The sequence below is a fragment of the Phlebotomus papatasi genome, chromosome 3 (assembly GCF_024763615.1).
Source record: "Phlebotomus papatasi isolate M1 chromosome 3, Ppap_2.1, whole genome shotgun sequence".
Lineage (NCBI taxonomy): Eukaryota > Metazoa > Arthropoda > Insecta > Diptera > Psychodidae > Phlebotomus > Phlebotomus papatasi.
In genome coordinates, this window is record NC_077224.1 from 17,990,171 (window position 1) to 18,003,918 (window position 13,748).

General features: G+C 32.5%; 1 protein-coding gene across 2 annotated transcripts in view; it reads right to left on the reverse strand.

Annotated features, from left to right (window-relative positions):
* Positions 1-1,487: 1,487 nt before the first annotated feature.
* LOC129807909 (potassium channel subfamily K member 1-like) overlaps positions 1,488-13,748 on the reverse strand; it is a 57,679-nt gene continuing 45,418 nt past the window's right edge. For both annotated transcript variants that reach the window (XM_055857511.1, XM_055857510.1), the window contains 2 exons: positions 12,329-12,538; positions 1,488-5,853 (listed from right to left, as the gene is read on the reverse strand). In XM_055857511.1, the coding sequence (XP_055713486.1) occupies positions 5,369-5,853; positions 12,329-12,538 (695 nt within the window). In that variant the 3' untranslated portion in view covers positions 1,488-5,368. The remainder of the gene's footprint in view (positions 5,854-12,328; positions 12,539-13,748) is intronic.

Here is a 13,748-nt window from a genome sequence, read left to right on the forward strand (position 1 = left end):
TTCCACAGGGTTTTCCCAGTTTTTTCCACTATTTTTCTCGAATGTCTAGAAAATAAAATGGTGTTGCGACAACGTGGATAATTTTTGTTTCCAAACTTTCTGCAAACATTTTAGTGATTCATTTGGAAATTATAATATAATTAATTATGCGACACTGCGTTTCGTGTAGATAATAGTGAAGTGATTAAATTAACCCTTTAAGGACAATTGGGTCACAAGTGACCCAAAAAAGAAATTTTTCCTACGGCCCTCTAAAGCTGTATTTTGCTCTAAAAAGTTAGAATATAAATGATTTTTTCTGACCCTCGTTTTTTGACCTTCTCGTCCTTAAAGTGTTAAATAGGTCAGCAACCTAAAATAAAACTGTTTTTATGTCATTTAATATCTATTTTTAGGTAAAAATATTTTTTATGAATAGTTTTTTATTATCTAAAGTGGTAATTCGTTGTCGCTGGTGCAGCAAAACATATTAAAATCCTCGTAATCTTTGCTATTTCTTTAATATTCGGAAGTAAAAGCATTAGATGCATGTGAGAGTTTCATTTTTTCTCCATTTTATTTAGGTGGAAAATCCACATAAATTCCACGAACATTTCCATGGATGTATTCCACAGAAAATATCCAGTATAAATCCATGGGATTTTCCTTGGAACCTATTATGGTAAATTTCTATGGTTTTTTTTTCAAGGAAAAGTACTGAAAAATTCCGAGGAATATTTCGCTTGTTATTCCTATTCCGCTTTCATTTGCTATGGGGATTCCACTCGAAATCCTATTATGGGTAATCTTGGAGACTTGTGGGGGAAAATTCCTTTGGTACCTGGTAGAATTTCTATAGGGAATCCTCTGATGAAATTTCCTTATGGCTCTGGCACACCTTTTAGATCAGGAAAATTTCATGAAGTCGAAATTCGAAACCATGTCTTTCTCACACGATTTGCATATGACTACCTCATTCTTTCTCGTACCAAATTCGATTGAGCTAAATTGAATTTGGTGTGGTGTTTAAAAGAAGAAGAAGAGTGCTAGAGAATGAGATAGACATATGCAAATCATGTGAGAAAGAAAGAGATTCGAATTTCGACTTCATGAAATTTTCCTGATCTAAAAGGTGTGCCGTAGCCATTAGGGAGGGTTTTTTTATAGGGCTCCAAATGAATTGTAACTAAAAATTCAATTATATCAAATTTCAAAAGTGGACCAAATACACTGCCACAAACTGTACTTCCTCCTCTGGATTTTCTCACATTTTCCCCTCATTTTCTTTATTTTCTTTCCTCCGTTTCTGTTAAAGAAAAAGTGTCAGGTACAAAAACTTCTCAGGGTGACATTTAGGATTGTTTTAATATATTAATATAGTAATAGAAAGGTGGAAAAATTGCATGATATGAAGCAGTTTCTGTTTTTTTTTCGATAATATTATTTTTTTGTGTCTCAATCGTCCCTAAACAGCGAGATTGTTCTCCTTTTACTAATTTTTCATCTACTTTTTTCTTGTTTTATTGAGCATTTAATGTCTTTGGATTTATCCCTTAATTTCTATGATTTTTATTTAGCTGAGATTTTCTTTTGAAATGATCGAAATGTGTTTTCCTGTAGTTTGTTACTCTCCAATAATTTTTTTTCTGGCGTGCTTGGAAAATTCTCGAAGAGGAATGAGATTGAAAAAAAATGTGTGATTCAGGCAGCATGGGGACAAAAATTTAAAATTAAAATCAGGCGGTGTTTTATTTTATTACGATGCTATCCATGTGATTCATTCTAATTCTTTGTGGATTTTTTCTCACTTAAAAATAAAATATGGAAATATCTCTTGATGAGAGGGTTTTTTTTGGAAATCTCATTCACTCTTCACTGATTTATGGAAAAATCCACCTATTCTTCTGCACTCTAACATCGTGCTGAATGCATATTTTTTTTAGTTAATAAAAATGGACAGGAAGCTAATCACAAAAGGTCACATAATTCTTCTATTCATCTTCCACAAAATGGTTTAAGAGAAAGGTAAATGGAAGATTTTTCCATCTCCTTTAATCTCTCTTTTTCCCACTTTTGCTTACTTAAACCACTATAATATTCTTAGTTTAAATATGATATTGTATGATGGTGATTATCCTCTTAACTTTCTCCATTCTAAAAATAAATATATTAATCTCAGAATAAATTCTATGAAATATTACAATCTATTGTATTTTAACTCTTCATCTTTGCACACTCTCAGTACTTCAAACAGCAGATAAAATTTGTCTTCATTTTCAACTCATTCGTCACTAAATAGAGTCTAAACTTCACAAGTGAATAACATTGATATATAAATATTATTTTTGATAGACTTTTTCTTTTCACCTCATCGCACATTTTCTTTTTTTTTTTCTTAATTCTTTTCAGCTTGAATTGCAAAAGACATTGAATAAATAGTCAAAGATATGTTTAACCCACAATTTCCTAATCAAAAATAAATAATTATTCTGTTTGCAAACTCAAGAGCTTTTTTGGAACATGATAAGTTCATTTTTCTGCCGCCTGTAGCGGTTGCATCGCGCATTTAGGTGGAAAAGAAAATATAAAAATTTATACCCATGAAGCAAAATAAAACATTCGGATCCTTTAAGAGAAAGTAATAATAACGTAAAATTTACCATAGAACTTAAGATACAAATATGCAGCTTTTCACCGCAAGATGACATACCGAAAAAAACTTGTATTGAACTACTCGATTGCATGAACCGTATTATACGACCTACTGATACAACTTTCATGGCGTTTACTTGATGAGGCCGGTATTAGTGAGGCCAGCTTCTAATATCGGCCATTTTGAGTGTAATTTCGGCCATGCAAATAAATTAATTAAAATTATGTATATAATCTTCGAATAGGCAATGAATTAATTTTGCTTTTAAATATTTATTCATTTTAGGATGTATTAACACAAAGACCGTTAAATTTTAGGTATAATTTGAATTTAAATGGCGTTGTAAAAACTCAGTGTGGAAAGAGTCTTACAAAAAATGTGATAGATCGATTGTGTTTCTAGTAGTCTTGTAATTTGTGGAGAAGTGCAGAAGGTTTTCCTTCGGTGTTTTTCATGAAAATTGATTAGCTTTCATTGAAGATTGCTTCTGTTTATGTTAATAATTAATCAATTTTTAAATTTCGGGTAAAATTTCCTAGCTAGAGGTAATGTTGCCTATTCCGGAAAAACATCTTTTGCTTTCCTAAATTTCTTATTCATTTTATGTTTTTTTTTTGCTCAATTTCTGAGCTCTACAATGACCAGAGAAAAAAAAACCATCGGTTCTATGAATTATATGATGTGGAAAAGGCATTGGAAGAGTTCAGGAAGGGCAAATTACTACGGGAATCTGCGCGTAAATTTGAGATGCTACTCTTCAGGTCTTCAGGACAAATTACACGGAAGATCTCAGGGCTTGTGGGTCGTATAAGCGTATTAACCCTTTAAGGACGATTGGGTCACCCGTGACCCATAGAGAAAATAATTTTTCCTGACTACCTGAAGTTATTTCTTTCTAATGTTTGTACATAATCACAAAGTAGAAAGATGTAGGAATCTAGGATATTTTTTGCAAATCTCCAGCTATTTGCTATATAAAAAATATTTGAGCTCAAAAATGACGAATTTTCAAATTTTCCCGTTGGTGCTTGAATTTTAATATTTTTAATATTTCTAATTTTTTTTTAAGAAAAAAACTCTTGGGACTAGAAACTATAACAACTATACATAATATTTCTCAACAAAGTAAAAATTATAGTTTATTGGTATTTTCAGGAAAGCTTCATAATTTTCATGGGTCATATATGACCCAATCGTCCCTAAAGGTAAAAAAAACACCGAATTTGTCTCTAGTGGATTTTCGAAGATTTGAGGTTAGATTGTTTCATGTTTTTGTTTATGTGTACGCAAAATAGTTAATTATTCGTGTGATATTGTGTGATATATCAATTAGTGATATATCAATTTGGTATATCAGAATGAAATAGAATCACGGAACAAGAAAATTTTAGGAACCATAACCTTAAAAAAAAAACTTTAAAGGCTGAAATTTCTCGCTTCTAGTATAATCATATCAGAGTTTTTACAAATTCTAACCACAAATTTTTTCTAGGGTTAGATTTTTTTTAAGTTTCTTACAGTTTGCTTCTCAAATGGTCAAATTAATCATATAAATTCTGTTCAAATTAATAACATTTTGAATATTTAATTTGAACAGCATTCATATCATTGGTTTTTTTTTTTCATTTGATTCCATTTACACATTTCAATGATAAAAGTTAAAAAAGATTATTTGTTTTTTGTAATACGAAAGAAGCAGAAGACTTTATTAGAAAATAATCTAAGTCACATAACCTCATTTTTATATTATCATTGTTTTAGATCGAAGAATAAACATAACCTAGTATTCCAAAATCTAACCTCTTTATCAAATAATGGGATAAAAAATGAAATTTGCGAAAATATTCAAGGACTTACTGAATATATTTCAACTGGACTATTTTCTCAGTTTGTTGACATGAATAAAATTTTCGTAACCTAACCTGAATTCCGGTGCTGATATGCTATTATAGGAAACCGTTTTTAAAAAAATGGCAGACTTTTTTGTAAATTTGCACGAAAGATTTGGGATTCTTGGTCATTCCGGAATTCCATGATAAAAATGAGGTTATTGTTATACATAACCCTAAAAAAAAATAACCTATAATGTGCTATTTTTTTATTAAAAAAATTATTGGTATACTTGAACTTTGCAAATACAGTGACCGCTTCGTTATCCGGATGATTAGGAGACAATATGACAGATGTCCGCTTCGTAATCCGGATGGATTTTTTTTAAATTTATTTAACGTCTCGAAAATATAATACAAGTTTTTTTTGTAGAATTAGAATAAAAGTTTTAAAGAAGCTTAAAAAGACATAATTAGAAAATTCTATTAAACAAAAACTTTACAAGATAATTCATTTTAATTCGTGAACAGAGATACATACATAACCTCAAAATTATTTTAAATGTAACCGTCGATAACTCGTCCGGATTACGCCGATCCGGATTAGAGAGCGGACACTGTAAGTGAAAATTCGTTTATAGGTTATGTTACCAACATAACCTCAATTTAACCTAGGGCAAAAGAAATAATTGTGGGTTAATATTATTCAAAGTCTCAAAATTCAAGCATAATAAATCTTTTCCTTTATAGATTTTCTTAGTTTTTTTTTTCACTAAAGTGGATTATTTAATGTCTTAAATGTTTTCTTCTTCCTCTTCTTTTAAATATTACTGGATATTTTTAGCAGTTACCTTTCTCTCTTCAATTTCCATCACTTTGTATTCCTTTCCCATCTTCCTTCGGGCGCTCATGGCACTCGCATATCCCTGGCATGCATGGGCGTGGTATCCTCTGGACTTGGTGAATCCTCTCCACGTGGCCTGATCCTAACAACAGCTCGACGAACCTCCTCATCGCGCTGGGGAATGTAGAGGCCCGTTGGACCCGAATAGCATGGTGCTCCCCCTCCGGACAGTCTCATCTTCTCCGATTCACTCGCTCCACTTCCGTATTCCGTGAACAATTGCCCCAAATTCAGCTGTGGAATCTGATAGAACACCGATAGAGCCAGCATGACCCCAGCCAAACCCAGCAACAAATAGCATGTGGTCAGGGTTTTGTAGAGGGTCGGATTGGAGACATTCTCCCCATCCCCTGGAATAAAATCCCCCAGGCCGATGGTCGTGAGTGATATGAAGCAGTAGTAGAATGCATCCAGGAGATCCCAGCTGGGCTCCATGTAGGCAAATACAAACATTGGAGCAACGAGGAAGAGCAGTCCAATGACCACAACTGCAAAGAAATTCATCCAATTTATCGATTCGATTTAAAATTGCATTTCTACCACTCTTCTTGGGGGAGATATAACTATAAATTCCAACATTTATCTCTCGATTGGGTAAATGTTAGAATTTTCCTTCTCAATGAATTTTACACAACATTCAGCCATTTGTATAAATTTATCAGTCGATATAATCCTCTTCGAGTCTTAGCTATAAAATGTCTCATGCAGATATGTGCAGGGAGTATTCCTTGAAAGTCCCTTTTGCAGTCAACTCTTTAAGCAACAAATGCACTTGAGCTGAAAATTTACGTAAACACATGAACTGCAAAGGATAACGAGAAATTCCTTTAATTGAAAATTCATAATTTATTCAAGAAGCATTTTGCAGTACCCAGAAGGAATGTTGAGGAAATAAAAATGGAAATACCTGCGCGATATTTGAAAGTAAGCCACTGAAAATAGGTGAAATCTCAAGGGCATAATCAATAAGAATGGATCAGGATTCCATGAAATCAAAATTTCTATCCCTTTCTTTTTCGAACATTTTGTATATCTCTATCCCATTCTTTCACATTCTTCTTCTTCTTTTTTTGAACTTCACAATAAATTCAATTTAGGTTTGTATGCAAAAGACTGAGACACACAAATTCAATGAGAAAGAAAAGATTGGAAATTTTGATTTCATGAAATCCTGATTCAAATTTAAGGTTATGTTAAGCATAACCTCAAAAATTCAAAACATATCTTACGTGGAAGTATCACCTTAAATTCCATTAAGAAGTTTTTTTTTTGAATAATAATATTGCTATAACTAAAAAAACTGATCCAAAAGTCTAAGATGTTCAAATTACATTGAACTTGGATATTTCCAATTAGGAAATTATTTTTCTTTTTTAGCTTTGATATTTTCAGGTTATATAATAACTTCAATTTCTACAATATTATATCTCATCCAAGACGAGAATTAGTGCCTAAAAAAACAGGAAAAAATTGATCAAAAACGATTTTAAGAATATCTAATATGTGAAAATTGTAATTCTTTTACATTGTATTTCACCTGTCGTTTTATAAACAAATTCAACATTATTCTATATCACCTGTGATATGCATCATTATTTGGTATAACAAAAATTATAAAATAATTGATAGTACAGTAGAGCAGAGGCGTGCAAGAACCGTTGAGTTGAAACCGAATAAACGTCAAATGAAACATGTACGTCAATGGTCAAAACGCTACCAGAACAAACTTATTTTGACGTTCATTCGGTTTCAACGGTTCTTGCATACCTCTGCAGTAGAGTCTCTGAAATCTGAATCTCACAAGCTCGAACGGCAGTTGAATTCAAAATGTGAATTGTGAAGTTATGTTGGAAAATATAAGTTATGGATGATTGATATTATATTTCTGTGCTGCTTCCTGAACATTTAGACTAGTGATAAAGTACGGGCATTTTGATTCAAAGAACAATTTAATCTAACATAAATTCTATTAGTTTTGAAAAGATCATTCGAATTTGGGAGGTGAAAAATGTGATTCATACCCCCCAAGCGTTCGAATTTAGAAAATTCCACTGTAGTTATACAAATTACTTCACAAATTCTAACCTCAAAATTTTTCTAGGATTAAATTTTGATAAATTTCTTACATTTTGCTTTTGGCATTTTATTTTACAACCATTTAACCTTTACCATTTTAAAGGTACAACACAAAAAAAAGAGTATTTGTGGTAACATTTTGTGATCCCATCCTATATAAGTTAATTTGTTGTTTTTCGTAACACGAAAGAAGAATACTTTAATAGTAAATAACCTAAATTATATAACCTCATTTTATATCAATAATGTTATACTCAAGAAGAAACATAACCTTCAAAATGAAACTTTCTTTATGAAATAATGGAATATAAAAATGAAATTTGGAAAGATAAATAAAGAATTACTGAAACTTTCCTTGTTGGACTATATTATAATTTATTGCAATTATTGCTATGAATATTTAATATAATATTTTATAAATAAAAAATAGAGCTTACATTATTAAAGGAAAATAAGAGAAAAGCTCAGGAAAGCTCATGATAACTGAAAGCTTTAACAGGAAATCTCGAATTGCCGTAATTTGAACGGTTACAAAGGTTACAAACTAATGTTTTTAATCTATAGCACGAAAGCCCAAAACCATTGAGCTTCTTGAAAAAAAAACACTTTTAGGATAAAGAACCGACGCCGACGCAACAATTTATTATTAACAACAATAAGTCGGTGAACGTCGAATGGGAAATTTCAGCTCAGAATGAAAAACTTTTCTTCCCAGAGCTTTCGGTGTCATACGCACCTTTTTCAGTGGTCGAAAATGTCAGCTTTCTGGGGTTTTGGCTTTCTTGGGGGCCAAAGGTATGTCTTCACTGGGTACATGGGTTCTGAATCGTACACTTCGCGAACAATTTTACAGCGATATTCTACTTTTTATAAATAAGTTACTAGGGGAAAGTACTCTCCCTTCGAACATTCATGCCTTCGAATAATGTGAATTTTCTTTTGTTTTCCCTAAGAGACTTACACATTTTTATTAAATTTAGTTAGCTCATCATCAATATTATTGATAATTACAAGATAATTATTTATAAGTCTCTTAGGAAAATAAAAGAAAATTCGTATATTCGAAGGCATGAACGTTCGAAGGGGGAGTACTTTCCCCTAGTTCTTTTCAAGAAAAAAAAAGTTTGCAGCCAAAAAAACTATATTTAATAGAAAACGAAAACATAGCAACACTGAAGTGAAAGAAATCCCGTAACAAAACAACTACCGAAAAACGAGACCGATGCTGTTTCTACTGCAATCTACAAGTCTATTTTCAGATGCAAGAAAATGAAAATCGAAAATTAGAAACAAAAATTTAAAAAATAAAACAAAACATTGTAGGATTCAGTTCTTTTACAATAATCCTAACGACTATTCTTTTGAAAATCCTGGGGGTGGATTATGTAAAAATCGTGAACGTTCACTGGTGAAGCGTTCACAAGTGAACGATTCACCGCTCGCGTTCACAACTGCTAGAAAAGTGATTATGAATGAGTGAGTGAATCAGTTGCGGTGAAAAACTGCTAGAGTGAATTCGAAGACGTCAAAATTCATTGTTTTTGTTCAGTGGTCATGTAATTTTTCACAAATTGTCTAAGTTTTCCGCGATATTCTAGCAAGAATGAAGTAAAATTGGTGTTAAAATAATACAAAATGTGTACAAACCTAAGAGCAGCGTCTGTTAACGTGAGTGAGAAATTTTGTCAATCTTTTCGATTTGTCCGGAAGTGAATACTCTATACGTGCCACGAAAACAGTGTTTCGATATATTATATTTTGGCAATTTTTTTGCGCTAAATGCTTTATAAACTCAATGATTACGAGTCACATTATATACTAGTTATGTGAAAAAGCCTTACTTCCGGTTCTGCAATGTATTTTTCGTCCTGAAAATTGCATTCACTTCCAGTTTCACTGCATCAAATGACGGTGAAAAATCTAACCTCAAAAAACCAAGTGAAGTGAATCGTTCACCGCCTTCATAATTAATCGCATTTTAGCGGTTCACTAGTGAAATGTTCACTTTGATCTGTCAAGTGAATCATTCACCGGGTCCACTTACTTACATAATCCACCCCCGTGATTTTCCTTCGTGGTAGTAAGAGAGTATCGTGAATACGAGAAGAAAGGGAGTCAGTATTGATCAGACCACAGAAAGGGGAGGATCGAGCTCCGTGTACTTGGTCTTGCAGAGTGGATAATCGGTTTCCCCGAAACCCAGGACTACAATGATATACGGTGTCAAAATCATGAAAACGAAGACCTATTAAAAAGTTGTTGGGCAGAGAAAAGGCTTAAGGCCACGAAGAGATCTCAACCTGAGAATACGCTTACAAGATCTGAACCACAAAAAGAAGCAAAGATAAATGAAACACTCCTCAAGTTGGGTTGGAGAATTTTAATTTAATTTATTTATTTTAATTTATTTAATTTATTTCAAAAATCCACAACAAATAGGGTACAACCCTCTTACAATTGCGTGGCGAGAAAAAAAGAATTAAAAAAATGAAAAAAACAGAAAAAAGGAAAAAGGAAAGAAAACAATAAATAATAGGAAAAAGAGAAAAAAGAAAGCAAAAGAAAAAATATATAAACTAATCAGTTAAGCCCAGTTTGGAAATGTTTCTGAATCGCCCGTTGAGAGCTACGTGCCTCACGGGGAAGGGAATTATATAATGCAATTCCTTTTACAAAAAGAGTGCGGTAAAAAAGATCTTGCTCCGCCCTAGGTACCAAATATCCCTGAATCCTAGCCGAACCCCCCCTCGTCAAGAGGGAAGCCAGGTAACCAGGTGATCCAGCTGTCACCAGGCGATGCAGAAAGAGAAGGGCACGCATTTGAAGGAAGGACGGTAAATCGCAACCAACAAACACGTCCCTATGAGGAGTAATGTGATCACGGGGACCAAGCGAGCAGATATACCTTACGCAGTTGTTGAAAGCTACTTTTAACCTGTTGATCGTATCACGAATTTCATTGTATGATCATGAAGTAATGAATTAAAAAGAGTGGAAGCTAAACAAATAAAAATTCGTTTATACCATTCCGTTTTTTGGGTGTGGAACAGGAATAGATGGACCAATCCTTGACGATCTAATTTGTCTAGAAGCAAGATAACCGCCACTAATGAAGAATGCAAGAAGAGTTTTAAATTTGAATAAAATGGTTACTGATAGGATACGATACTTCATAAACGTTTTGAAGAGAGAGTCGAATTTACGCTTACGGAAGAGAGCCCTAAGAACGGTTCTTTCAGCCATTTCAACTGATCTCCAGTTAGAATGAAAAGGAACACCCCAGGCTATTATGTTACTCCGTGCAAAATAAAAAGATCGTGCAACCGTGCAACATTGAAAGAAGATCGTAACGGTTCTTCATCTGTTGGATATCAAAGTTTGACCACCATAGAGAGCCTACTTTCCAACCAATTTGCTTAAATTTAAAGTTTTTCAAAGCTTTTGGAATTTTCAATCCAGCTACGTCGGTTTCAATCGATGAAATAAATCGGTTAGGTACTGGTTTATTGATGTTATTCTCGAAATTTATTTTTTATAATGATTGAAGGCTTGATATTGGACTAAAGGTCAAACGTTAAAAGATATAGTCTTCAAGTTCTTACGTGACCTCTCTAAAAGTTAATGTTTCTTAGACGGGGAATCAAATAGTCTTTACTTTTAAATAGTTAATACTGGAGTAAAACAAATAAAATAATTAGAGGAGTGCCTGCATGTTTGAGACGCAGTGGATTATTCTTTTATTATTTAAATAAATATTATAAAAACCCTAATTTAGTTATTTTATTAAAGTTTATATTAGTGAGTATACTACGCGCTATACAAAATTTCAAGATAAAAAAATAAGTTTTGAAAATAATTCCTTAAAGTCTAATCACAAAAAAGTGTCTCAAACATGCCGGATCTGCCTTAGTAATTTTTTATTGCGTTATGGTAAATCCATTGAACAATATCAATTAGAAGAGCTATTTAAAGTAATCTGTGTTAATTTAATCCAGAAATATCCCGTATTTGTTGAATACTCATATTTAACTTTTTTTTAATTAAGAAAAAAATTAATAATTGAATTATGAAAATTAATTGTATTTTGGAGATCAATAAAGCTTGCTCATATTGAAAAAAACTGATTCATTTATAATTCAATAAATCCAAAATTCATTCAATCAGCATCTTATACGAAATAAATAAATAAATCCATCTGATTAAATAAATCGCAGACATATGTTTACATTCATTTATAATTCATTTTCGATTTAACAAATGAAAGAATTGCAAAGTCAAAGAACTCTCTCAAAGTAAATGTTTGTTGATGATATCTTCAGAGATGCAATTCAGCTTGTGAATTAGAAATATAATCCCTGACTCTGCACAAAATTCAACACAGCAATCAGTAAGTTTAAACAACAAACAATTTCTAGACGAAAAGAATTAGAAAAGTTCTTTTCGTTCTTTTCCTTCCAAGAAAACCCACATTGGCAACTTTTAATTAAAACGTCGGATAAAACCGTGAACATTCTTGCTTTCGCAGCAAACCACACACGCCCTTATATACAGAGAGGTGTCACCCCTTTCTGCCAAGAGCCAATTTTTCACTATTTTTTTGTGAAAAATAATGAAATTTCTTTGGCTAATTACACTGATTAGGGACAAGATTGACTGCAAAATTGGGTTGTTTAGCAATATTTAATACTTTTCATGGCCAAAAGTAGTGATTATGTGGCGCAAAGTGGTGAATACTCCCTCTGTGGTTTCCGTTTCGAAATTTCCGTGTTGGTTTCATTAAATAATTCAGTGGAAATTGCACAATAGTCAAGGAAAGAAACACGCAAAGTTCCCATCTATCAAAAGTTGTGCAAAACCAAATATTTGCGACGCAAAAAGGACACTTACCGAGAAGGAGCAAATGAAGGAGACGAATGTTGAATGGCTGGTACAAGTGGCCCAATTTGGCATTCATGAAGCCCAAAAGACCACTCACGGGAATCATCAAACGATCCACAACTGCCGACAGCAGGACCAAAGTCAGCGGAATCCCCAGAGTTGCATAAATCATGCAGAAAATCTTTCCAGTCTCACTTATTGGTGTCACATGGCCGTATCCTATTTAAAAAAAAAAAAACAAAATAAATAAAATCAATTGATCAGCGACAAAATTAAAATCCGCAGCTGAGCAAATAAATTCTATTTTACTCTTGCTGAGATTTAATTTAAATTGTTAAACAAAAAAAAATAATCAATGCATTTAATCAACTATATCAATGCGCTATAGGCTATAGCATTATTTCCATCTAGGACTTTTTCCCGCTAAATTATTCTCATTTCGACGCAATACATCGACTTTTTCAAAACCAACAAATTGAATTTAATTCATTCATTCCCCTTCCTCTGGGCATTTTTGATATTCATTTTGATTCAGTGCTTCTCAAAATTTTAAGAGTCTTCTTAAATATTCAATGACATTCATTTGGATATTCTCACAGTTATTTTTAAGAGTGACACATGTCACATAAGTCAATGACATATGTCAAGTAGGCATGACGCATGACATAACCAAATTTTTCACTCTTCGAATTCAATTTTTGATACATCACTGCTTTTGAGGATGTTTCAGAGATATACTTTCCGTACAGAAGTAGGGTAAAGGTCCTAATTCAAAACCATTTCCAGACGCTTTAACTTTGACAGAAGATTCAACACATTAAATTCATATTTCTTCTGAAGAGAATTACATAAATTTGCTCCTTGACTCTTCTAGAATGTTACTGTTTAGTGAAAATTCTTTAAATATAATTTGAAAACTTCTTAAATACAAGAAAAATACGCGAGTGTAAAATGCTGCTATTGGAAACATATTAATACAAATGGACACAAGGGAAAGTTTCTAATTGGAGACAAACAGAGTAAGTGAAACCGCGACGAAAGGCTTCCAAAACCTTGTTGAGTTGCTCGCGAGTGGAGGATTTGATCTTATTCCTGGTCTTTTCCCCTTTCCCATCTAAAACAATAAGAAAATCTCTCCAAAAAAAAATCATATTTCCAGGGTTTCCTATTGAAGCATTTGCAGACACTTCAGAAAAGCCCTTTTTGTTCACGAAATAGGTAATTATTTCATTTGAAAACTTCACGTACCGTTAACAATAAAGATTAGCACTTAATTTAACTAAAATTAGCCAGAAATATGACATAAATATTAAACAAAATGAATAAACAACAGTCACCTCATTATGTTTTTCATTGGAAAACATGCTCGATCGATGAAAAATTCAATGGTGAAAATGTACACTTTTAATTTCTCTGAGAAATTAACAAA